This window comes from Athalia rosae, chromosome 3 (assembly GCF_917208135.1).
Source record: "Athalia rosae chromosome 3, iyAthRosa1.1, whole genome shotgun sequence".
In the NCBI taxonomy this organism is placed as follows: domain Eukaryota; kingdom Metazoa; phylum Arthropoda; class Insecta; order Hymenoptera; family Athaliidae; genus Athalia; species Athalia rosae.
In genome coordinates, this window is record NC_064028.1 from 11,548,972 (window position 1) to 11,576,708 (window position 27,737).

At 41.8% G+C, this 27,737-nt stretch overlaps 1 protein-coding gene across 1 annotated transcript; it reads left to right on the forward strand.

Annotated features, from left to right (window-relative positions):
• The first annotated feature begins 16,054 nt into the window (after window positions 1-16,054).
• Window positions 16,055-25,654, forward strand: LOC125500195 (GATA zinc finger domain-containing protein 14-like). The gene is made up of 11 exons (XM_048651952.1): window positions 16,055-16,203; window positions 17,196-17,452; window positions 20,976-21,104; window positions 21,351-21,407; window positions 21,529-21,617; window positions 22,194-22,377; window positions 23,977-24,033; window positions 24,155-24,243; window positions 24,820-25,003; window positions 25,286-25,338; window positions 25,502-25,654. The coding sequence occupies exons 1-11, from the start codon at window positions 16,055-16,057 to the stop codon at window positions 25,652-25,654; spliced, it is 1,401 nt and encodes a 466-aa protein (XP_048507909.1).
• The last annotated feature ends 2,083 nt before the right edge of the window (window positions 25,655-27,737 follow it).

The window sequence follows — 27,737 nt, forward strand, 5'->3', positions numbered from 1 at the left end:
ACTATAGAACAATCGATAAAACTGACCTAAGAAGGTCAGCATACAAAATTAAAGCATTCTTCGAATAAGAAAATCCTTCGCGAATCCAATTCCCCCTCACTTGACCATTATTATTATTGATCATCTCTATTTCCAAACTTCGTACTGGTCTCGAGTCCCAGGTGAAAAGTGGTCGCACTTGGACCCAAAAAATCGAGACAAACTCCTGTTGCGAACGATCCCCTCCAACCAACCACGGTTGGACGTAACAATGCTGAACGATAACTACGCGCACTTCGTAGCGGCAGATTGTACATGGGCAACCGACCTAGAAAAACAGCAGACAGATAAGGGCTACGTAAACAGGGAAAGCTTCGCAAACCAAAGTCTAAAGAAACTCGAAATAGTCACATCAAAGCGAAAATCGAAACACATCTTCACCATAGTAACTAAATCACGCGAATCTGATCTAAACAGATTGTACGACGTTTTTAATACTTTGGTTAATTTATCGGCCGTATTACAAAAACTTAGAGTCGAATCTCTGGCCATCCCTGTCACAGGAATGGGACTAGACGATTTTAGACAAACAACAATCATGAGGATGATGTATCACGTTTTTGGCACAACCAACACGCAAATTACTATATGTTTAAACACTACAACAATACCGGAAAAAAGCTCACGACCGAATATCATCAAAGAATATCACGATTCTCTTCTTGGCGCGCATCAGGGCGTTTCAAAAACGTATAACCGCATTAGACAAAATTATTTTTAGCCACACATAAAAGCACAAATCCAGGAGTATATCAAAACCTGCAACAGCTGCCAAAGGAAAAAATTAGTTAGGGTAAAAACAAGACTACCCATGATCATCACAGACACACCAGCCATCGCTTTCGACAAAGTAGCTCTAGACATCGTAGGATCACTTTCTATCACTAAAGCAAATAACCAGTATTTATTAACGATTCAATGCAACCCACGAAATTCCTTGACGCGATTCCGATGAAAGATGCAACCGCGCAGTCGATAGGAACGGCCTTCGCAAAAGAATACATTACGCGATACGGGACACCGGAAACGATATTATCGGATCAGGGACGTAATTTCATGGGCACGGTAATAAAAAAAATCTGCCGACTATTTAAAGTTAAACAAATTCACACGACCGCCTACCGCCTGCAATCTAACGGATCACTGGAACGCACCTATATAGTTTTGACGAAATATATCAAAAATTTCACTAGCGCAGGCAAAGATTGGGACGAATATATTAGATTCGCGATATTCAGTTACAACAACACCAGATACACACCTCACCGTCTTATCTATGGAAAAGAAGCGAAACTCCCGATAAATCTGACACCACCCTCAGCCACTACCCTGACGTACGACACATTCGTTCTCGCCCCGATAAACAACATCTCAAACGCAGGCAAACACGCCGCACAGAATCTGGAAAATGCGAAACTCAAATCTGGAACAATACATGATAGAAAAATCAACATACAGTATTTCGAAGTCGGTCGACGCGTATTTTTGTTAAACGAGGGACGTACGAAACTCGACGATCATTATGAAGGTCCATACGTCATTAGGAGGGTGATTAACGAAATAAATGCGGAAATATACCTGACCCCGCGCAAGACAACAATCGTTCACCTGAATAAATCGAAACTCAACTGAATAAATATCGTTCTGATCAATAATCTGGCAATTGATTGGAAAATAGCGCGTAGCCGAAAACAAAACAAAAGCTGTATAAACACCTGTTAGTTAGGCCCATAGGAAGATCACATACGCTGCCGTGATATGATGGCCTGCTACAGGCAGAGCCAACAACCGTAAGGCTCTGGAAAGGGTCTACAGACTAGCAACCTTGGAAATAACGGGTGCCATGAGAACCACCCCTACACTCGCCATGGGGGCTCTCCTCAACTTGACGCCTCCACACATAGAAGAGGAAACGGAGGCATGGAGGGCGGCCCTTCGACTCAGATTCTCTGGGTTACGGCGAGGCTCGGGCAGGGGGCACACGTCTATACTCCGACTGATGGAGGAGTTGGTTGGACCCCCCCCAGGGGGAGGAGACAGACGCCCCAATCTCCACCAATTTAAAAGGCCCTACGAGGTACAGATCAAAGAAGACATACCTGGGAGGAGGATAAACTTGCGCTCCTTCACCCAAAAGGGCTCGTCTGGTTCACCGAAGGGTCAAAGAAAAGAGAAGGAGCGGGAACTGGAATCTGGTCCGGAGGACCCAGGCTAAGCATGTCGCTGGCACTAGGAAACACCGCTACAGTATTTCAGGCAGAGGTGTTCGCTATACTCTCCTGCGTCAAGAAAATACTGACGCTGGAATACAGGGGCAAGCACATCTACATCTGCAGTGACAGCAGAGCAGCGCTTAGATCGATCGACGCATACGTGGTGAGATCTCAGCTCATGCAGGAATACACAGCTCTGCTAAAACAACTAGCGCAATCAAACCGCGTGAAACTGCTCTGGGTGCCGGCGCACAAAGGCATCAAGGGTAAAATCGAAGCAGACCGACTAGCTAAAAGGGGGGGAGCTTCACGACATGGCCCGGACAGGGGCTGCCAAATCGGGGTCCCTACGGAACATGTCAAAAAACTAGCAAAGAGTATTGCTAGGGATAGGTTCGCAAAGGTTAAGGGCAATGCACCGGGCATGCTACACACGAGGGGCCTGTTTGAGGGACCCTCGAGCGGGCTCGGTGAGGAGCTGATCAAACTAAGCAGAACCGAACTGAGAAACGTAACAGGGCTTGTCACGGGCGACTGGTACACAGGCAAACACCTCGTCCACCTTGGACTCAGGAAAGAGGCGAGCTGTCCCAGGTGTGGCAAAGAAGCGGAAACACCACTACACCTCTTAGTGCGGTGTAGGGGTCTAGTGGGCCCCCGTACGTAGGTCCAAGTTCACCGGCGAAGTGGGTATAGAGAGAATAGGAGTTGGTAGGCTCCTGCTCTTTGCCAGGGCTGCCAACCTCACTACCTTTCTCATGGTGTAGGTTGCCCGTAAGGGCTCGGGCACAATGGTCCTCGAGGACTGAGCGCCCGGATATAACTAAATAATATAATACGATAGGCCCATAGGAAATTAGCATAACATAGAAATATCAAACTTTGTCAACACATTTATAATAAGAATCACCATTATTCGAGTAAAAACATGCCTGTAAGAGTGAATAAAGCTTTTTCAAAAATTGAATTGAACAATACACTAATATTTAGAACATTGTATTCAGCGTAAGATAGCATTTCATCATACGAATAATTATGAACTACAAGATAAGCTATCATTAAGAAAAATTGAATTTTCTCTCCGATGTAAACAATTATTACAGATAGGCGTAATCAGACACTCCTTCATTGAATTTTCTTACACTTCGCGTACATAACCATACCACCGTTTCACGACGGTATGCTTCTTTCAACGAGGGGGTGTTACGTCCGGACCTTGGTCCAAACGTCTCGCCCAACTATTCTTACTAATTCCCAATATATATCAATTATTACCACCATTTTCACCGGATGCAACCCGAAATCCTCTTTCCTGCCTTACTATTTCAATTGCCATCGGTCATTGCTCGACCTTGCATCAACATGACATGCAAGTGCAATGACTTCCCGATTTGCACCCTGTCAGCTACACGTGCACTCTCACTCCACCTACCGCCTCTTCCAATAAACCGAGCTTACTTCATTCCTAATCTTTATATTGAAATTACTCCCGAACTTAGAACCAGAAAGTACGGTTTTCCAGGACATAGTTCCTTAGTCAAACGAAGAAATCCTGGATCGGTCAATCTACAAATATTCATCAAACACACTTGTAAGCCTCACCGAGCCTGGTCAATAATAATCATTACTTTTCGAGACCTAAACACGTCTGATTACGCCTATAAGCCTCCCCGAGCTTGGCAAATAAATATACTTCCCATCATAATCATTTACAAACTCCTAATCACCTTCATCACTCCGAATCCTTTCCTGCAGTTGCATTTAGTTGCATAAAACGAGAACGAACCCAAATAATAACGCCGGTGAACCTTCTACCTACGTAATATTGGTGACAGCGTTTACCGACGTAACAAATTTTACAATTTTTGTCAACTTTGCGATTTTCATTAATTTCGTCATCATTGTCAATTTGACTTTTTCGGTCAATATCAAGATTCTCATCAATTTCACCATTCTTGTCCATTTTGCGATCCCCATCGATTCCGCCATTTTTGTCAATTTCACTATATCCGGTGTTACATCCCACCGTACGGAATTATTCCTACTGTTTTTATCCGTTTTTTTTTGTAATCTATCATCGGTCGCTATACTTCACGGTTTTCATTTTCGGTCATTGCACCTTCGTCCATTGTACTCCTTTTTGATGATTGCATTTCTGCAATTTTACCGACGTCCAAGCCCACTTCAGAATTATCAACTTCTGCATAGAAATAAGAAGTGACGAAAGAAATCGATGGTTGCAACCCTATATTCGGAAGTTGTGACATGGGAATAGTATTATAACAATAGTAGATCACGTAGGCGCGTGACAAGGTTTAGGATAGATGGACAGCGGCTACCAGGGTAACGGAAAGACTACGGTCAGTGTACGGACGATGCACTGCTTGTACATTTTCTCTCTTTTGTTTTACCCTTTCCTCAACCCCAACATCGGGGTCCGAAATCGAAATTATCATCAATTGTTTCTAAAGTCGCGAGGCACGCTGACGTTTTGGTCCAAGTAGTTTGAATTGAGTCGAGAGTTGGTTACCGAAAATCTATCAAGTGATGAGCCAAGAAGACTCTGGTCGTTAAACACCTACTGTGCCAGTGACAAGGACACATCTTTAGATTTCTTTCAAACTTACAATTAATCCAAACCAAGTACATATATATTGTTACGCGGGGGGAAATCTCTTCACAGGATTTCAGCGTATACGCATCGCATGGTCCGATAGGTAGGTTAGTGCCAGTCGAGTAGGGCTGCTGTCGCGCTGTCATGATGTTTGACAGCGAGCAGTCGGCCGCCTCCTCTTGATGCTACCTCCAGACTCTTCGTTAAATGTCTTCGACGTCTGTCAATCTGACGTTCTCTAGTTGGCTGTTATTATTGTAAATAACAATCTGTTCAGAACTAGCAAAGAGGGCGCACGCACCTTTTTTTTAATAAAACAGACTTATTGCAAATCTATTCCCCTGACCCATTTATTCCTACTCCGGTTATCCGCCCGGAGTAACACTGGTGTCAGAAGTGGTTTTTGGGGATTTAGATCGACTTAATTTTATTTCGCGTGCGGGTGAAAGTGCTAAAAAATGGCGTTGAAGAAGGATCGTCGTGGTCGTCTGCGTAGCCAAGCGGTTGCAGAGGATTCTCCTGCCATCGCTCCATTTATACCTCCTGCAGCCGGCGAGCCTTTTTCAGGGGTTCTGGAAGCCCTACAGGTCCTTATCCGGCAGTCACAAGCTGCGGATGAGAGAATGGCGTGTCTCCAGCGGCAAGTAACCGGGATGGCGATTCTGCTGAGAGATCATGGGATTTCGGCTGAAGCTGGAAGCCCCTCTTCTGCTCCAAGGACGTCGCCGACGCTGCTGCTCGCTGCTCGCCCGATTCCAGCACCTAGAACACCTCAAGTATCGCCCTCGGGCGGAGTTTCTATTCCGGTAGCTGCTAGTCCAGGAGGCCTAGGGAGCCCCCGGGATCCGGGACGAGCGTTCCGCGCTTTTTCTGGGGTTCGCTGCGTGGCTGCTCCTAGAAGGGTGGTCACCCCGGCCGCAAATTCTCCATCTTTCAGCGGGGATGCTCCCCAACGTCCAGCTTCTGCATTTTCCGGTGCTGCTAGAGCACCTGCTTCTTTTGCTCCTCCACAGCAGAAGTAGACCTTATCGGGACGCGCCCCCTCACGTAGTTCCTATGCGGAAGCGGTCTCCAGAGGATCTCCGCCAGTTCCTGCAGCAGCAGAATTAGTAGTGGCTAGAACCGCTGCGCCTGTCTCTCGCTCTTTGCGCACTCCGCCTCAGCCAACTGCTCGTCACCAGATCAGGGTTGACACGTTTAACGGACTCTCGAACTGGGCCGAGTACGACCGTCAGTTCGAGACGATCGCCAGGCACAACGCCTGGGACACCACGACCAAGGCTGGTGTACTCGCTAGCGCACTTCGGGGTACCGCTGTATCCGTTCTTACTAGCCTTTCCGAGATGGATATATATATGGCTAACTATCAAAAGCTTCGCTCCGCCCTAAAGCTCCGATTCGGGGACGAACACCTGGCCAAACTGCACCTGAAGCAGTTCGGAACGCGATGCCAGCACCGAAGAGCGGAACTGGCTTCGTTAGGCAACGATATCGAGCGTCTGGCGAGAGTCGCTCTGGGGAAATGCGCTCCGGAAACCCGAGAAAAATTAGCCTCGAACCGCTTCATCAATGCACTTATCGATCCAGAGCTACGTCAATCGCTTCGTCTTGCCGCTCCTGCTACGCTTCGCGAAACTATCGTTAAAGCTTCAGAAATAGAGACTATTGATAGAGTGGTCTTCACCGCGAAGCGCGTCAGATGTACAAACGTCGACACTCCTTCCCTTGCCGGGAATCTCTCTCCTGAAGCAGATTCTTTGGCGCAGTTAAAAATGGAAATTTCAACCAACCTTCGCGCCGGACTGTTTTTTTCGAGTTCCAGATCCCGTGATGATGCTCGCCGGTCTCCTGTGATCTAGAATTGTTGGACGCGGTCTCACAACAAGTCGTGTCGTCAGTCCGGTACCACCGCAACGGGGTCCACGAATTGGCGACAGGCACCGCGAAAACGGTTTCCGCCGAATCAGTACAGGGTGGACAATAGAAACAATGGGAATGCTCCTCTACTCCCCGTCTCATTTTCTGCTAGAAGGCAACCTACCAACGGGGGAAAAAAACTAAGGGATGACAGTTTTGCAGGGCATAAGCTGCCATTCGATTCGAAACGACCAAGTCCCTTGTTTCATTCAAATATTTTTCTCGTTTGCGGTTTTCGGCAAACAGGTCTTTACGCCTCCGGTATCGTGAACGGTGTGGATTGCCTTTGGGTGATCGACACAGGCGCTGAAGTGTCAGTAGTTCGCCCTGATCTCCTGAATATTTCGTCTAGGTCGAGCTGTTTGTCGTCCATTCGGACGGTCTCAGGAGACACTACGCCAGTTCGAGATCATCCTCGGAGAAGAATCCTTCCGGACAACCTTCAAGGTCATCGCTGCGGAGATTGAAGATGACGGGATCCTTGGTACTGACTTTTTGAGGTCCCATCACTGCGAGATTTCTGCGCGTGATAATGTTTTAGTTATAGGAGATGTTAGAATTCCCCTCCTCACCAGTCGTTTGAAGAGTTGCTGTGCCGGGAAACCTACTGAACCTGTGCACTTTTCCGGGGAAGGGAAGAAGATGTCGTCATTCTTTCGCGTTCCGGATTTTACTCCCCTTCCGCGTGGGATTGTTCCTCGAGTCCGGCAGACTTCTGCTGTTGACCCACGGGGGACCGGTCCCTGTGTCCGGAGACTTCCCGTTGACCACCGTGGGACATCATCAACGAGTATAACCCAGGGCAAGCTCCCTGAAGTCTCTCCGTACCTTCAAGATCTCCTGCAGTGCACGTTGCAGAATCTTGAGGAGCTGCAGAAGCGAAGATTCTTAGAGCATCTTCGAGATTTTCGGGAAGCGTTTGCTAGCGGACCCGAAGACATCGGACATTGTTCGCTGGCCTTACACAGAATCGATGTTGGGGGAACCGCTTCGATAAAACAAGCTGCACAAAGGCTAGCCCTAGCTTCACGAGCCGAAGTCCCCACATTAGTAAATGATATGCGTAAGAATGGAGTAATTGAGCCTTCTTCGAGTCCGTGGGCCTCCCCGATCGTTTTGGTTTCCAAGAAAGATGAAACTGAGCGATTCTGCGTTGACTATTGTGGGTTCAACGATGTCACCAAGAAAGATTCGTATCTGCTCTCCCGCATTGAGGATCTTCTTGATGCAGTTTCGGGCGCAGTCTGGTTTTGGACGATTGATCTCCAGAACGGTTATTGGCAGATCGGAAAGACCGTAGAAGACAGGGAAAAAACAGCGTTCAACGCCGAAATCGGGGGATTCTGGCAGTTCAAAGTCATGCCCTTTGGCTTATGCAACGCTCCAGCTACTTTCGAAAGAGTTATGGAGGAAACATTGGAGGGCCTAACCCCGAAAATCTGCCCCGTCTACCTGGACGATATCATTATCTTCTCGAAGACCTTCGAGGAGCATCTGGAGAACCACAAGGCAGTTTTCCAGCGTCTGCGTCTCGCTGGACTCGAAATGAGTCCGAAGAAATGTCACCTGTTCCAGAAGGAGGTGAATTTTCTTGGACACGTCGTGTCTGCGGATGGCGTTAGGACGGATCCGGCTGAAACCAAGGCAGTGATGGAATGGCCTCGCTTCACTTGCAAGTGGAAATGACGGAGACCATGAAAATCGCGAAATTGATGAATTTTCGACATCGACAAATATGATGAAATTGACATCAATGACGAACGCGATGAAAATGAGGCAATTACCAAATATCGTGAGATTGATGAATATTATGAAACTCAGCGAAATCACGATAACGATAGAGATCGCAGAATTGACAAAAATTGTGAAATAGCCGAAAATTACGGAAACTACAAACATCGTTGAATTGACAAGAATGATAAAATTGACGGAAATTACAAAACTAATAAGAACTGCGAATTTAACAGAAAGAGAAACATTGGTGGAGATCGTGGAACCGACGGAAGTAGTACAATGTATGAGAATAACCACAGAGATGAGAATAGTAAAATAACCGGAAATGACGGAGACCATGAAAATCGCGGAATCTAAGAGTTTTTGGCATTAGCAAAGATGATAAAATCGACAAGGAAGACGAACACGATGAAAATCAGGCAATTACCAAAAATCGTGAGATTGATGAAAATTGCGAAACAAAGCAAAATGACAATCACGATGGGGATCGCATTTTCAACGAAAATTGTCAAAAAGCCGGAAATCGAGGGAACTACAAATATCGTAAAATCGACAAAGATCAGGTAATCGACGAAAATCACAGCAACGATAAAAACCGCGGATTTTACGGCGAAAGTAAGATTGGTGAAGATCGTCAAAAAAGTAGAATGGATGAGAATGACCAGAAAAATGAAAATAGTGAGATAACCGAAAATGACGAAAACCATGAAAATCGCGGAATCGATGAATTCTCGGCATCGACGAAAGAGTTGAAATTGACAAGCATGACGAACCCGATGAAAATCAGACACTCACTATAAATCTTGAGATAATTGGAAGTTGTTTTACTGAGCAAAATGATGATAACGATGAGGATCGCTAAATTAACGGAATTTGTGAAAAAGCCGAAAATTACGGAAACTACAACAATCGTAAAATTGACAAAAATGATGGAATCGACGAAAATTACAGAAACAATAAGAACTGCGAATTTCACGGTGAAAGTGTAATAAGTAGGGATCATGAAACTGACGGAAATGGTTCAATGGATGAGAATGACAATAAAAATGAAAAGAGTAGAATAACCAAAAATAACAGTGACCATGATAATCGCGATATTGATGAATTTTCGGCATTGACAAAGGAGTTGGAATTGACAAGAATAACGAACACGACGAAGATCAGACTATTATCGAAAATCGTGAGATCGATGGAAATTGTGAAACTAACCGAAATAACGATAACGATGGGGATCGCAATATTAACGAAAATCGTGAGATCGATGGAAATTGTGAAACTAACCGAAATAACGATTAACGATGGGGATCGCAATATTAACGAAAATCGTGAAATAGCCGGGAATCACAGGAACTACAAAAATCGTAAAATCGACAAAGATGAGGAAATCGATGAAAATCACAGCAACAATAAGAACTGCGAATTTCACAGCGAAAGTGGAATGAGTGGGGATCGTGAAATTGACGGAAACGGTTTAATAAATGAGAATGACAAAAAAAATGAAAATAGTAAAATAACCGAAAATGACAGAGCCTATGAAAATCGCGGAATTGATGAATTCTCGGCATCGACGAAAAAGTTGGAATTGACAAGAATGACGAACACAATAGTAATCAGACAGTTACTAAAAATGGTAAGAATAATGAAAATTATTCAACTAAGCAAAATGACGATAACGATGGGGATCGCGAAATTAACGGAAATTGTGAAAAAGCCGAAAATTACGGAAATTACAACAATCGTAAAATTGACAGGAATGATGAAATCGACGGAAATTACAGAAACAATAAGAACTGCGAATTTTACGGCGTAAGTAGAGGAAGGTAAGGTCCACATATGACACGACGACCAGCGTCGCCCGAACCGATGCAATATAATGCGCGAACAGTACCCTACAATCACCCTTACGGTTACCAAACGAGGTCGGATACTCGTAACTTGTCCCCGGGAAGACCACAAAACAACGGACAGGGACGTAGACTTAGTCCCCGACGTGAAACAGAAACGCGAGAACACCGGGCTCCGACTCCAGAAAGTTACGGTCCTTTGAACGGGGAGCCGGCTCACCGCATGGACGCGACGGTGGGGAAATCGAGGAACGAGCGTCGGCCGTCGGTCTGATTCATGGAAGGGAAATTAAATTCACAACAGCCAAAGTAGATCGCGGAGCGCCAATAATAATTTTAAAATCACCTGAGCTGCGATTCGGTACAGCTACGTTTCTGATTGATACGGGAGCTGATAGTAGCCTGATTAAATTGAAGGCACTACGTGAGGATTTAACCAATAATACTGATGAAGCAGCAAGGATTATGGGAATAACAACTGATCGTTTAAGCGCGCTGGGAACAGTTGGAATAACGTTGTCCGGAAATCCGACAAAGTTTCAGGTAGAACATTCTGCATTCCCGTTTGAATGTGACGGAATATTAGGGACCGATTACTTAGATAGGGAAGGGGCCGAGATTTCATTTACGCATAAAACAATCGTGACAAAGACCGATCCGATTAAACCGATTCACTTCATAGGAAAGGAGGATGGGAAGCGATCTCCAGTGCGGTATTTTACCCCTAGGAAACGGGTGTTCTTGTTAAAAGCGCGCACAAAACAATCCATTGGCATAGACGTCATCAATCCCCAAATTGAGGAAGGTTATCTGCCGAAGTGTGATCTGGTAGACGGTATCTATATAGGTGAGGCCGCCGTATCGGTGGACAATGGAGCGTGCCATGTGCTTGCAATGAACACCCTGGACCAAGATATAGAGTTGGAAATGCCACCTCAGGAAATAATTCCTCACCAATATCATAATTTTTCAGAGGAATATGTTGATTCGTCCTTGGACGAGCAAGGTGACGAGCCTTCCGCGGGTAATCGCATTGACGCAATATTTTCCGAAATACGGTTAGAGCATTTGAACACGGAGGAAATAAACCATGTGTTAGGCTCGATTCGCGAATTTCCCGACAGCTTTCATTTTCTTGAAATAAACCAGTAATAATTTTTTTCATAAACCTTACATATTCGCAACAACACACTCGGCATCCTTTCATGCTTAAGGTTAACATTGAACTAACTGTAACTTAGATCTAATCCTCGAGACCGAATGTTATGGTCAATCGATGGCACATCTACCATTTCAGGTACCTGCTCATGTACTTCGCACATTCCCAACACATTTGGCTATCGATAACTTGCCTAGTACCCAAGTATACCGGCATCGGATTCCAACAACCGATGAGATCCTTATTAACACCAGACAATACCGATTCCCACCAATTCACAAAGCCGGAATCGAGAGGTAAATCCAAGGTAAACTGGAGAATAAAATTATAGTGCCATCAAGTTCGCCTTACAATTGACCACTCTGGATTGTGCCTAAGAAACCTGATTCGGAGGGTGATCCAAGATGGCGAATGGTGATCGACTTCCGCAAGCTTAACGAGAAAACAATCGGGGACGCGTATCCGTTACTAAACATTCCGGAAATTTTAGACTATCTTGGCGAAGCCAAGTATTTTTCGGTATTTGACTTTGCCAACAGTTTCCAACAGATAAAAATGGATCCATGCGACCGGGCTAAGACAGCCTTTACCACCCCTAATGGTCACTATGAATACTTTCGCATGCCGGAAGGATTAAAAAATGCGCCCGCAACTTTCCAGCGAGTGATGGATCAGGTTTTACGCGGTCTCCAGGTTACCGAGGTTTTTGTCTATCTCGACGATATTGTCGTATACGCGAGGAATCTTGAGGAACATGGTAGGAAAACTCGGCGGCTCCTACAACGTCTTAGCGAGGCAAACCTGACACTATAACCGGATAAGTGTGAATTTCTAAGAACGGAGGTTGCATACCTGGGACATATAATCAGTTCGGATTGAGTGAAGCCCGATCTTAAGAAAACTGTGGCCGTAAGGAAGTTTTCGAGGCCCAGACCCCAAGGCAAATAAAGTCCTTTCTTAGGTTAGTAGGTTACTATAGGAAATTCATAAGGAATTTCGCGGAAAAAGCAAAACCGTTAACCGAACTATTAAAAAAGAAACCAAATTCATCTGGGGTGGAGAGCAGAGGAAAAGCTTTAGGTATCTGCGTAACGCCCTGTGCAAGGAGCCTATCCGTCAGTATCCAAATTTCGACAAGCCATTCAAATTAACCACGGATGCATCTGACTTTGCCATCTCGGGAATTCTGAGTCAGGAATACGATGGTTTCGACTTACCGGTATGTTACCTATCACGAGCTCTTATCGGAGCTAAACAAAATTATTTTACCACCGAGAAAGAATGTTTAGCTATTTTATTTTCGATTTTGCAATGCCGACCTTATCTATACAGCCGTAAATTTACCCTGGTAAGCGATCATGAGCCCTTGAGATGGATAGATTCAATCAAGGATCCTGGTCAATGATTGATCCGGTGGCGGTTAAAACTCCGTGATTATGAGTACTCGTTTGAGCAAAAACCGGGCAGAGCAAATACGAACGCAGATTCTTCATCAAAGAACCCGGTCCTCGACGAGTGCATAACGTCTTCAACTGACTCCGATAGCGACACAGAAATCTCATTTGCTATAGATAACGCCCCGTCCTACTCGGTGTATCTTAAGAATACGCGAGGAATTACCCTACCGAGTGGGAACGTGGTTGAAGTCGATAATGGGTTATTCGAAAGAGACGAACTATGCGCATACGGTTTCGGCTGATCTAGAAATGGGGAAGGAAATAGCATGGGAAGTCAAAACCCGTTATAATCACCAGGAACAGTTGAGGTCTAAGGCGAAATTGTACGAAACTGTTAAATTGTCCCTACCCGATCGGAACATTAATTATATAATAACTCAACAAAATTTCGGGGATAAACCCACTTACGAGGGGTTGTATAGAAGCCTGTTGAATTTTCGGAAAACACTGGAGCTAGATAAGATCAAATCGGTTCCGTTCCCAAAAATCGGGTGCGGGTTGGATCGATTATCATGGCAGGAAGTGCGCACTATGCTCAGATATATCTTCAATAACTCAGGAATAAAAATAACAGTATGTACCAATATGACGGGGGAGGCCGTGGGAGCAACAGACAACAAAGAGCAGATGAAGGCCGTGAGCTTCGAAAGGATAGTGCAGAATAGTGGAGATCAGGATGGGTACGATAGTGATAGCGATAGCGAGCCCGAGCAGGAACATGTTGTTAGGGCACTGCCGTTAGGGACCGCGGGACCCAAAGAATCGTCCTCGAAAAATTTTCGAGCGCCAAAACCCTTAATAAGGAGGAGAACCAGAACGATCCCGGAATCAGACCAAAGTGAAGTGGCTCAAAGAACGCGCACCAAACTGCGCGCCCCAACAGCAAAAGCACCGCCGCCCGTATTAGATCCGATAGTAACCACCGAGTCGTCTGACGATGAGGTATCTGAACCCCCGGTATACCGAGGAAGGAAAAGCGCTATACTTAGCCTGAAGTTCAATCCGAGGTCAATACTGAGGAAGAGTGTACGAAAGGCATCACCCGAGCGCTTGAACACAACAGACAGCGCGAGCGAAGTGAACACGACTGATTCAGAGCACCTAGCCGTAAACATGGATGTGATATGGAATAGCGAGTCAGATGAGAAGGACAATGTGTTTAAACCAGCAGGAAAAGAACCATCTATAGATTTGCAATCCTTGCATGACTCTTTCTCACGTCTAGACAAACCCTTGCGAGAACGGGAGCAGACGGCGGAGGGAGAGGATAGCATAGGGATAGAACTGCCGGAAGTGATATCGGAAGGGGAAGAATTGGACGAAAACGCAATGGAGGTTATTCGTGAACGGGACCCCTTTGATCTGACAAGGGGGGACGCAGAACTGCAAAAAAGAATAGACAGATTAGCAGAGGAGTGCTCTGATCGGTTAGGCAGGGACACGATGGATCGCGGCATACCTGATCATTCCGTTATCCAAATTAGACCGAATAGATCAGTTTTCCCGACAACTTTAGGAGCACCGCGACCAATAGCTTTGTCAACACCATATTCGGAACCATTATCCGAATTTCATTCCAGTAAGGAGGGAGGTATGAAGCCACCGCAAGGTCTGCGGTCATTACCCCCGGGAACGCCGCGACGTTTGACATTAATCGTCGAACCTAGTAGAATTGGAAACCCTAGAGTAGAAATTACACAAGTAATTTCACCAGCCCTAGAACCCACTTCACCGCTGAATTTGCCAGGGGCTCGGAACTATAGGACCAGTAAGTTAGGTTTTACACGCGAAAATTTAACCTACAAGAGGGATAATTATGTTCACTTTACGTCTATAGATTCCGAATTAGCCACTCCCATTATAAGAGCACTGGAGGATATAAACTTGATTAGCATAGAAGATCGGCGAGCTGTGAAGCTAAAAATTGGACAGATACTTGTCACCCCACACGGCAAAGTCCGTGTGTTTAGTGTAGTGATCAAGAAAAATTATTTCGACAACATTTCGGTAGATAACCTCAAAATGGGATTGGAAAATTTGCGGAAAGTGGTGCTAAATTCGGGGATAACATCATTCAGAATTTCGAAAACAGGAGATTTCTCTGGGAAAACAGCGTCAGATACCTGGTCGTATTTGCTGGAGGAAATATTCGAAGACAGTGGGATCGATATAGTCGTATGTTACGGAAAAATCGAAGTACCGCCACCTGAAACAAGAGCAGGAATTATAGAAGAGATGCATAGTAGCAAGATAGGAGGTCAGAAGGGTGTTGGTAAAACCTATCGAAGAATTAGAGAACGGTTCTATTGGCCAAAAATGCGCGATGAGGTAGGCGACTATGTACAAAAATGCCATAGCTGCCAAGAGCTCAAGCTAGTGAGGGTAAGAACGAGGGAGCCAATGCTCATTACGGATACACCATACGAGCCGTTTGAGAAAATATCGCTAGATACGGTGGGACCCTCACCCCCGACCCCGGAGGGTAACCAGCATATCCTGACGATGCAGGATAACCTTACCAAATATTGCATCGCAACACCCATACCTGATATTAAAGCGGAAACTGTGGCACACGCACTAGTTAACGCCCTAATCCTTCAATTCGGAACGCCGAGCGTAATTTTGACAGATAGGGGTACAAGCTTCGTTAATGAAGTATTTAGAGAGATATCGAAACAGTTTCGAATCCGGCATGTGACAACATCTAGTTATCGGCCCCAATCCAATGGCGCGTTAGAAAGGAGTCATATAGTGTGGGCAGAATATATAAAGCATTATTTGGACGAGGTAGATGATTGGGACACGTTAGCACCCTTCGCCATGTTTTCTTACAACACCTCAGTGCATGAAGCGACTGATTTCAGTCTATTCAAATTGGTATACGGGAGACAGGCGAGAAGCCCGAGTGAATTCTCCACCGAGGGCGAATAACCAACATATAGTTCCTACGTAACCGAACTCATGGCGCGTCTAAGCGAAATGCAGAACTTGGCAGCGTTAACTTGGTCCAGGCAAAATTAAGATCTAAGAGTTATTACGATAGGAAAATGAACCCGTTTAAGGAAACGGTTAGAGACATGGCACGCGTCCTCATAAATGTAGAGGAAGGGAAATTCAGCGAGAAAAACCAAGGTCCATATAAGATAATTGAAATTCTAAAAACCAATAACGTAATATTGGAAACTGATGAGGGTGAGAGGTTCGTCGGACACGCTGACAATTTAAAGTGAGCGTATTGATAGGTTCAAATCAATTAACGGATGCCGATCGAGACCATGGAATATATTAGAACCTTGATGCTTTGGTGGACCTTACTTTTGGTATGGGGGGCCGAGATAAACAGAGAAAAGAACTACGGGATAACTATTATAACGGGTAATGGTACGATAAATGAAAATGACAGGAGGAAAAAGAATAGTGATATAACCGGAAATGACGAGGACTATGAGAATCGCGAAATTGTTGAATTTCCGACATCGACGAAGATGATTAGAATGACAAGAATGGCGAACACGATGAAAATCCGGCAAATACCAGAAATCGTGTGATTGATGTAAATCGTGAAACTAAGCAAAAAACGATAACGATGAAGATTGCAAAATTAACGGAAATCGTAAAATAAGCGGAAAATACGGGAACTACGAGAATTAATAAATTAACAGAAATGATGCAGTAGTCAAAAATCACGAAAACCATGAGAACTGCGACTTCGACAGAGGATGTGGAATTGATAGGGATCGTGAAACTAACCAAAATTGTGAAACGAATGAGGATGACGAAAAAAATGAAAATAGTTGAATAACCGGAAATCACAAAAACCATAAAAATCGCGGAATTGATGAGATCTCAAAATCGACGATGATGATGAAATTGACAATAATGCCGAACACGATGAAAATCAGACAATTACCAGAAATCGTGAGTTTGATGAAAATTGTCAAACTAACCAGAATAACGATAGCAATGGGGATCGCAAAATTAACGAAAATTGTGGAATAAACGGAACTCACGTAAACTACACAAATCGTCAAATTGACAGGAATAATCCAAACGACGAAAATTACAGAAACAATGAGAACTGCAAATTTGACGAAAAAAGTCAGATTGGTGGGGATCGTAAAACCAACAGAAATGATACAACGAATGAGAATGACGAGAAAAATGGAAATAGTGAAATAACTGGAAATCACGGAAACCATGAAAATCGCGAAATTCGAGAGTTTTCGGGATCGTCAAAGATGATAAGATTGACAAAAATGACGAACACGATGAGAATCAGGCCATTACCAGAAATCGTGAGTTTGATGAAGATTGTCAAACTGAACAAAATAATGATAACGATGGAAATCGCAAAATCAACGGAAATTTAGGAATAGCCGGAACTCACGTGAACTACAAAAATTGTCGAATTGACAGGAATGATGCAAGCAACGAAAATCACAAAAACAATGAGAACTGCGACTTTGACAGAGAAGGTGAAATTGGTAGAAATCGTGAAACTGACGGTAATGGTACGATAAATGAAAATGACAGGTAGAAAGAAAAAAGTGATATAACCGGAAATGACGGGGACCATAATAATCGCGGAATTGATGAGATCTCGACATCGACAATGATGATGGAATTGACAAAAATGACGAACACGATAGAAATCAGGTAATTACCAGAAATCGTGAAATTGATGTAAATCGTGAAACTTAGCAAAGTAACGATAACGATGGAGATTGCAAAATTAACGGAAATCGTGGAATACCCGGAAATTACGGAAACTACAAGAATTGCTCAATTGACAGAAATGATGCAGTCGTCAAAAATCACAAGAACAATGAGAACTGCGACTTTAACGAAAAAAGTGAAATTGAAGGGGATCGTGGAACTAACGGAAGTGGTCCAACGAATGAAAAAAACGAGAAAAATAGAAATAGTAAAATAACCGGAAATCACGGAGACCATGAAAATCGCGGAATTCAAGTGGTTTTGACAACGTCAAAGATGATGAAATTGACAAAAATGACGAACAAGATGGAAATCAGGCAATTACTAGTAATCGTGGGTTCAATGAGAATTGTCAAACTAATCAAAATAACAATAACGATGGGGATCGCAAAATCGACGGAAATTGTGAAATAGCCGGAACTCACGTAAACTACACAAATCGTCAAATTGACAGAAATGATGCAATCGACAAAAATGACAAAAACAATGAGAACTGCGACTTTGACAGAGAAGGTGGAATTGGTAGAAATCGTAAAACTGACGGTAATGGTACGATAAATAAAAATGACAGGTAGAAAGAAAAAAGTGATATAACCGGAAATGACGGGGACCATAATAATCGCGGAATTGATGAGATCTCGACATCGACAATGATGATGAAATTGACAAAAATGACGAACAAGATGGAAATCAGGCAATTACTAGTAATCGTGAGATTGATGTAAATCGTGGAACTTAGCAAAGTAACGATAACGATGGAGATTGCAAAATTAACGGAAATCGTGAAATACCCGGAAATTACGGAAACTACAAGAATTGCTCAATTGACAGAAATGATGCAGTCGTCAAAAATCACAAAAACAATGAGAACTGCGACTTTGACGAAGAAAGTGAAATTGAAGGGGATCGTGGAACTAACGGAAGTGGTCCAACGAATGAAAAAAACGAGAAAAATAGAAATAGTAAAATAACCGGAAATCACGGAGACCATGAAAATCGAGAAATTCAAGAGGTTTTGACAACATCAAAGATGATGAAATTGACAAAAATGACGAACAAGATGGAAATCAGGCAATTACTAGTAATCGTGGGTTCAATGAGAATTGTCAAACTAATCAAAATAACGATAACGATGGGAATCGCAAAATCGACGGAAATTGTGAAATAGCCGGAACTCACGTAAACTACACAAATCGTCAAATTGACAGAAATGATGCAATCGACAAAAATGACAAAAACAATGAGAACTGCGACTTTGACAGAGAAGGTGGAATTGGTAGAAATTGTGAAACTGACGGTAATGGTACGATAAATAAAAATGACAGGTAGAAAGAAAAAAGTGATATAACCGGAAATGACGGTGACCATAATAATCGCGGAATTGATGAGATCTCGACATCGACAATGATGATGGAATTGACAAAAATGACGAACACGATAGAAATCAGGTAATTACCAGAAATCGTGAGATTGATGTAAATCGTGAAACTTAGCAGAGTAACGATAACGATGGAGATTGCAAAATTAACGGAAATCTTGATTTACCCGGAAATTACGGAAACTACAAGAATTGCTCAATTGACAGAAATGATGCAGTCGTCAAAAATCACAAAAACAATGAGAACTGCGACTTTGACGAAAAAAGTGAAATTGAAGGGGATCGTGGAACTAACGGAAGTGGTCCAACGAATGAAAAAAACGAGAAAAATAGAAATAGTAAAATAAACGGAAATCACGGAGACCATGAAAATCGAGAAATTCAAGAGGTTTTGACAACATTAAAGATGATGAAATTGACAAAAATGACGAACAAGATGGAAATCAAGCAATTACTAGTAATCGTGGGTTCAATGAGAATTGTCAAACTAATCAAAATAACGATAACGATGGGGATCGCAAAATCAACGGAAATTGTGAAATAGCCGAAACTCACGTAAACTACACAAATCGTCAAATTGACAGAAATGATGCATTCGACAAAAATGACAAAAACAATGAGAACTGCGACTTTGACAGAGAAAGTGGAATTTGTAAGGATCGTGAAACTGACGGTAATAGTACGATAAATGGAAATGACAGGTAAAAGGAGTGATGTGATATAACCGGAAATGACGGGAACCATAATAATCAGGGAATTGCTGAGATGTCGACATCGACAATGATGATGAAATTGACGAAAATGACGAACAAGATAGAAATCAGGCAATTACTAGTAATCGTGGGTTTAATGAAAATTGTCAAACTAATCAAAATAACGATAACGATGGGGATCGCAAAATTGAAGAAAATCCAGGAATAGCTGAAAATCACGGAAACTAAACAAATCGTCAAATTGACAGGAATGATGCAAACGACGAAAACTACAAAAACGATGAGATCCGCGAATTTGATGGTAAAATTCAAATTGGTAGGGATCGTCAAACTGATGGTAATGGTACGACTAATGAAAATGACAGGAGAAAAGTGAATAGTGTTATAACCGGAAATGACGGGGACTATGAGAATCGCGGAATCGTTTAGATCTCGACATTGACAATGATGATGAGATTAACAAAAATGACGAACACGATGAAAATCAGGCAATTACCAGAAATCGTGAGTTTGATGAAAATTGTCAAACTACACGAAATAACGTTCATGATGGAGACCTCAAAATCAACAAAAATTGAGAAATAGCCGCAAATCACGGGAACTACAAAAAATTGTCGAATTGACAGAAATGATGCAAACGACGAAAATTTCAAAAACAATGAGAACTGCGAATTTGACAGAAGAAGTCGAATTGGTAGAAATCGTGAAACTGACGGTAATGGTACGATAAATGAAAATGACAGGAAGAAAGAGAAAAGTAATAAAACCGGAAATGACGGGGACCATGAAAATCGCGGAATCGATGAGATCTCGACATCGACAATGATGATGAAATTGACAAGAATGACGAACACGATGAAAATCAGGCAATTCTCAGAAATCGTGAGTTCAATGGAAATTGTCGAACTCATCAAAATAACAATAACGATAGGGATCGCAAAATTGACGGAAATTGTAAAATAGCCGGAACTGACGGGAACTAGGAAGATCATGAAATTGACAAAAATGATGAAATCGACGAAAATGACGAGAACAACCAGAACTGCGTATTTGACGGAAGACGGAATCGTGGAACTAAAGAAAACGTTGAATATAATTGAAAATGACGAAAAAGATAAAAATAGTAGAAAATACGAAAATGACGGCGACCATGAAAATCTCAGAATAGATGAATTCTCGACATCGACAAAGATGTTCCAATTGACAATAATGACGAACACGATGAAAATCAGGCAATTACCAAAAATTGTGAGATTGATGGAAATCGTCAAACTCAGCAAAGTAACGATATCGATGAAGATCGCAAAACTGACAAGAATTGTAAAATAGCCAAAAAAAACGGATAGTAAAAAATCGTAGAATTGACAAGAATAATGAAATCGACAAAAATCACAAAAACAATGAAAACTGCGAATTTGACGTGAAAGTGGGATCGGTGGGGATCGTGAAACTAACGGTTAAGGTACATTGAATGAGAATGACAAAAAAAAAAAAAATAGTGAAATACCCGGAAATGACGGCGACCATGGAAATCGCGGAATTAATGTATTCTCGTCATTCGCAAAGATGATGAAATTGACACGAATGACAAACACGATAAAAATCAGGCAATTACCAGAAATCGTGAGTTCGATAGGAATTGTCGAACTCATCAAAATAACGATAACAATGGGGATCGCAAAATCAACGGAAATTGTAAAATAGCCGGAACTCACGTGAACCACACAAATCGTCAAATTGACAGGAATGATGCAAATGACGAAAATTACAGAAACAATGAGAGCTGCGAATTTGACAGAGGAAGTGGAATCGGTAGGAATCGTGAAACTGACGGTAATGGTACGATAAATAAAAATGACAGGAGGAAAGAGTATAGTGATATAATCGAAAATGACGGGGACTATGAGAATTGCGACATTGTTGAATTTCCGACATCGACAAAAATGATGAAATCGACAAGAATGACGAACACGATGGGAATCAGGCAATTACCAGGAATCGTGAGTTCAATCGAAACTGGCGATCAATCCAAAATAACGATAACGATGGAGATTGCAAAATTGACAAAAATTCAGGAATAGCCGAAACTTACAAAAACTACAAAAATCGTCGAATTGACAGAAATGATGCGAATGACGAAAATTACAAAAACAATGAGAACCGCGACTTTGACAGAGGAAGTGGAATTGGTAGGGATCGTAAAACTGACGGTAATGGTACGATAAATGAAGATGACAGGTGGAAAGAGGAAAGTGATACAACCGGAAATGACGAAGACCATGAGAATCGCAAAATTGATGAGATCTTGACGTCGACAATGATGATGAAATTGACAAAAATGACGAACACGATGAAAATCAGGCAATCATCAGAAATCGTGAGTTTCATGAAAATTGTCAAACTAAACAGAAGAACGATACTAATAGAGATCGCAAAATCAACGGAAATTCAGGAATAGCCGGAAGTCACGAAAACTACACAAATCGTCAAATTAAAAGGAATGATGCGAACGACGAAAATTACAGAAACAATGTGAACTGCGACTCCGACAGGGGAAGTGGAATAAGTCGAAATCGTGAAACTGATGGTAATGGTACGATGAATGAAAATGACAGGAGAAGAGAGAAAGGTCATATAACCGGAAATGATGGGGACTATGAGAATCGCGAAATTGATGAATTTTTGACATTGACCAAGATAATGAAATTGACGAAAATGATGGACACGCATGAAATCAGGCAATTACCAGGAATCGTAAGTTTAATGAAAATTGTCAAACTAATCAAAAAAACGATAACGATGGGGATCGCAAAATTGAAGAAAATTCAGGAATAGCCGAAAATCACGGAAACTAAACAAATCGTCAAATTGACAGGAATGATGCAAACGACGAAAACTACAAAAACGATGAGATCTGCGAATTTGATGGTAAAATTCAAATTGGTAGGGATCGTCAAACTGATGGTAATGGTACGACTAATGAAAATGACAGAAGAAAAGTGAATAGTGTTATAACCGGAAATGACGGGGACTATGAGAATCGCGGAATCGATGAGATCTCGACATTGACAATGATGATGAGATTAACAAAAATGACGAACACGATGAAAATCAGGCAATTACCAGAAATCGTGAGTTTGATGAAAATTGTCAAACTACACGAAATAACGTTCATGATGGAGACCTCGAATTCAACAAAAATTGAGAAATAGCCGCAAATCACGGGAACTACAAAAATTGTCGAATTGACAGAAATGATGCAAACGACGAAAATTTCAAAAACAATGAGAACTGCGAATTTGACGGAAGAAGTCGAATTGGTAGAAATCGTGAAACTGACGGTAATGGTACGATAAATGAAAATGACAGGAAGAAAGAGAAAAGTAATAAAACCGGAAATGACGGGGACCATGAAAATCGCGGAATCGATGAGATCTCGACATCGACAATGATGATGAAATTGACAAGAATGACGAACACGATGAAAATCAGGCAATTCTCAGAAATCGTGAGTTCAATGGAAATTGTCGGACTCATCAAAATAACAATAACGATAGGGATCGCAAAATTGACGGAAATTGTAAAATAGCCGGAACTGACGGGAACTAGGAAGATCATGAAATTGACAAAAATGATGAAATCGACGAAAATGACGAGAACAACCAGAACTGCGTATTTGACGGAAGACGGAATCGTGGAACTAAAGAAAACGTTGAATATAATTGAAAATGACGAAAAAGATAAAAATAGTAGAAAATACGAAAATGACGGCGACCATGAAAATCTCAGAATAGATGAATTCTCGACATCGACAAAGATGTTCCAATTGACAATAATGACGAACACGATGAAAATCAGGCAATTACCAAAAATTGTGAGATTGATGAAAATCGTCAAACTCAGCAAAGTAACGATATCGATGAAGATCGCAAAACTGACAAGAATTGTAAAATAGCCAAAAAAAACGGATAGTAAAAAATCGTAGAATTGACAAGAATAATGAAATCGACAAAAATCACAAAAACAATGAAAACTGCGAATTTGACGTGAAAGTGGGATGGGTGGGGATCGTGAAACTAACGGTTTAGGTACATTGAATGAGAATGACAAAAAAAAAAAAAATAGTGAAATACCCGGAAATGACGGCGACCATGGAAATCGCGGAATTAATGTATTCTCGTCATTCGCAAAGATGATGAAATTGACACGAATGACAAACACGATAAAAATCAGGCAATTACCAGAAATCGTGAGTTCGATGGGAATTGTCGAACTCATCAAAATAACGATAACAATGAAGATCGCAAAATCAACGGAAATTGTGAAATAGCCGGAACTCACGTGAACCACACAAATCGTCAAATTGACAGGAATTATGCAAATGACGAAAATTACAGAAACAATGAGAGCTGCGAATTTGACAGAGGAAGTGAAATTGGTAGGAATCGTCAAACTGACGGTAATGGTACGATAAATGAAAATGTCAGGAAGAAAGAGAAAAGTGATATAACCGGTAATGACAGGGACTATGATAATCGCGGAATTGCTGAGATCTCGACATCGACAATGATGATGAAATTGAGAAAAATGACGAACACGATGGGAATCAGGCAATTACCAGGAATCGTGAGTTCAATCAAAACTGGCGATCAATCCAAAATAACGATAACGATGGAGATTGCAAAATTGACAAAAATTCAGGAATAGCCGCAACTTACAAAAACTACAAAAATCGTCGAATTGACAGAAATGATGCGAATGACGAAAATTACAAAAACAATGAGAACCGCGACTTTGACAGAGGAAGTGGAATTGGTAGGGATCGTAAAACTGACGGTAATGGTACGATAAATGAAGATGACAGGTGAAAAGAGGAAAGTGATACAACCGGAAATGACGAAGACCATGAGAATCGCAGAATTGATGAGATCTTGACGTCGACAATAATGATGAAATTGACAAAAATGACGAACACAATGAAAATCAGGCAATCACCAGAAATCGTGAGTTTCATGAAAATTGTCAAACTAAACAGAAGAACGATACTAATGAAGATCGCAAAATCAACGGAAATTCAGGAATAGCCGGAAGTCACGGAAACTACACAAATCGTCAAATTGAAAGGAATGATGCGAACGACGAAAATTACAGAAACAATGTGAACTGCGACTCCGACAGGGGAAGTGGAATAAGTCGGAATCGTGAAACTGATGGTAATGGTACGATGAATGAAAATGACAGGAGAAGAGAGAAAGGTCATATAACCGGAAATGACGGGGACTATGAGAATCGCGAAATTGATGAATTTTTGACATTGACCAAGATAATGAAATTGACGAAAATGATGGACACGCATGAAATCAGGCAATTACCAGGAATCGTGAGTTTAATGAGAATTGTCAAACTAATCAAAATAACGATAACGATGGGGATCGCAAAATTGAAGAAAATTTAGGAATAGCCGAAAATCACGGTAACTAAACAAATCGTCAAATTGACAGGAATGATGCAAACGACGAAAACTACAAAAACGATGAGATCCGCGAATTTGATGGTAAAATTCAAATTGGTAGGGATCGTCAAACTGATGGTAATGGTACGACTAATGAAAATGACAGGAGAAGAGTGAATAGTGTTATAACCGGAAATGACGGGGACTATGAGAATTGCGACATTGTTGAATTTCCGACATCGACAAAAATGATGAAATCGACAAGAATGACGAACACGAGGAAAATCAGGCGATGACCAGAAATCATGAAATTGATGTGAATCGTGAAACGAAGCAAAGTAACGATAACGATGGAGATCGAAAAATTCACGGAAATCGTGGAATAGCCGGAAATTACGAAAACTACAAGAATTGCTAAATTGACAGAAATGATGCAGTCGTCAAAAATCACAAAAACAATAAGAACTGCGACTTTGACAGAGGAAGTGGAATTGGTAGGGATCGTGAAACTCATGGTAATGGTACGATAAATGAGAATGACAGAAGTAAAAAGAATAGTGATATAACCGGAAATGACGGAGACTATGAGAATCGCGGAATTGTTGAATTTTCGACATAGACCAAGATGATGAAATTGACAAAAATGATGAACACGATTGAAATCAGGCAATCACCAGAGATCGTGAGTTTGATGAAAATTGTCAAACTAACTAAAATAACAATCACGATGGGGATCGCGAAATTGACAAGAAGTGTGGAATAGCCGGAAATCACGTAAACTACACAAATCGTCAAATTGACAGGAATGATGCAAACGACGAAAATTACAGAAACAATGAGATCCGCGAATTTGACAGAAAAAGTCAAATTGGTTGAGATTGTGAAACCTATGGTAATGGTACGATGAATGAAAATGACAGGAGGAGAGAGAATTTTGATATAACCGGAAATAACGGAGACTACGAGAATTGCGACATTGTTGAATTTTCGACATCGACAAAGATGATGAAATTGACAAAAATGACGAACACGATAGAAATCGGGCAGTTACTAGAGATCGTGAGTTTGATCAAAGATATCAAACTAACCAAAATAACGATAACGATAGGAATCGCAAAATTAACGAAAATTCAGGAATAGACGGAAATCACGGAAACTACAAAAATTTTCGGATTGACAGAAATGATGCAAACGACAAGAATTACAGAAACAATGAGATCTACGAATTTAACGACAGAAGTCAAATTGGTAGGGATCGTGAAACTGATGGTAATAGTACGATAAATGAAGATGACAGGAGAAAAAGAAATAGTGATATAACCGGAAATGACGGGGACTATGAGAATCGCAAAATTGTTGAATTTTCGACATCGACCAAGATGATGGAATCGACAAAAATGATGAACACGATTGACATCACGCAATCACCAGAGATCGTGAGTTTGATGAAAATTGTCAAACTGAACAAAATAACGATAACGATGGAGATCGCAGAATCAACGAAAATTGAGGAATAGCTGGGAATCACGGAAACTTCAAAATTTGTCGAATTGACAGAAATGATGCAAACGACGAAAATCACAAAACCAATGAGAACTGCGAATTTGACCGTAAAAGTCATATTGGTGGGGATCGTGAAACTAACGGTAATAGTACGACAAATGGAGATGACAGGGAGAAAAAGAATAGTGATATAACCGGAAATGACAAGGGCTATGAGAATCGCGAAATTGATGAATTTTTGACATCCACCAAAATCATGGAATTGACGAGAATGATGAACACGATTCAAATTTGGCAATTACCAGAAATCGTAAGTTTAAATAAAATTGTCAAACTAATTCAAATAACGATAACGATGAGGATCGCAAAATCGACGGAAATTGTGAAATAGCCGGAAATCACGAAAACTACACGAATCGTCAGATTGACAGGAATGATGCAAACGGCAAGAATTACAGAAACAATGAGATCTGCGAATTCAACGAGAAAAGTCAGGTTGGTAGGGATCGTGAAACTGATGGTAATGGTACGATGAATGAAAATTACAGGTGAAGAGTGAATAGTGATCTCGACATTGACAATGATGATGAAATAAACAAAAATGACGAACACGATGAAAATCAGGCAATTACCAGAAATCGTGAGTTTGATGAAAATTGTCAAACTGAACGGAATAACGATAACGATGGAGATCTTAAAATCAACAAGAATCTAGAAATAGCCGAAAATCACGGAAACTACAAAAATTTTCGAATTGACAGAAATGATGTGAACCACAAAAATTTCAATGACAATGAAAACTGCGAATCTGACAGAAAAAGTCAAATTTGGAGGGATCGTGAAACTGACGGTGATGGTACGACGAATGAAAATGAAAGGAGAAAAGACAATAATGATATATTCGGAAATGAGGGGGACCATGAGAATCGCGAAATTGTTGAATTTTCGACATCGACAAAGATGATGATATTGACAAGAATGACGAACACGATAGAAAT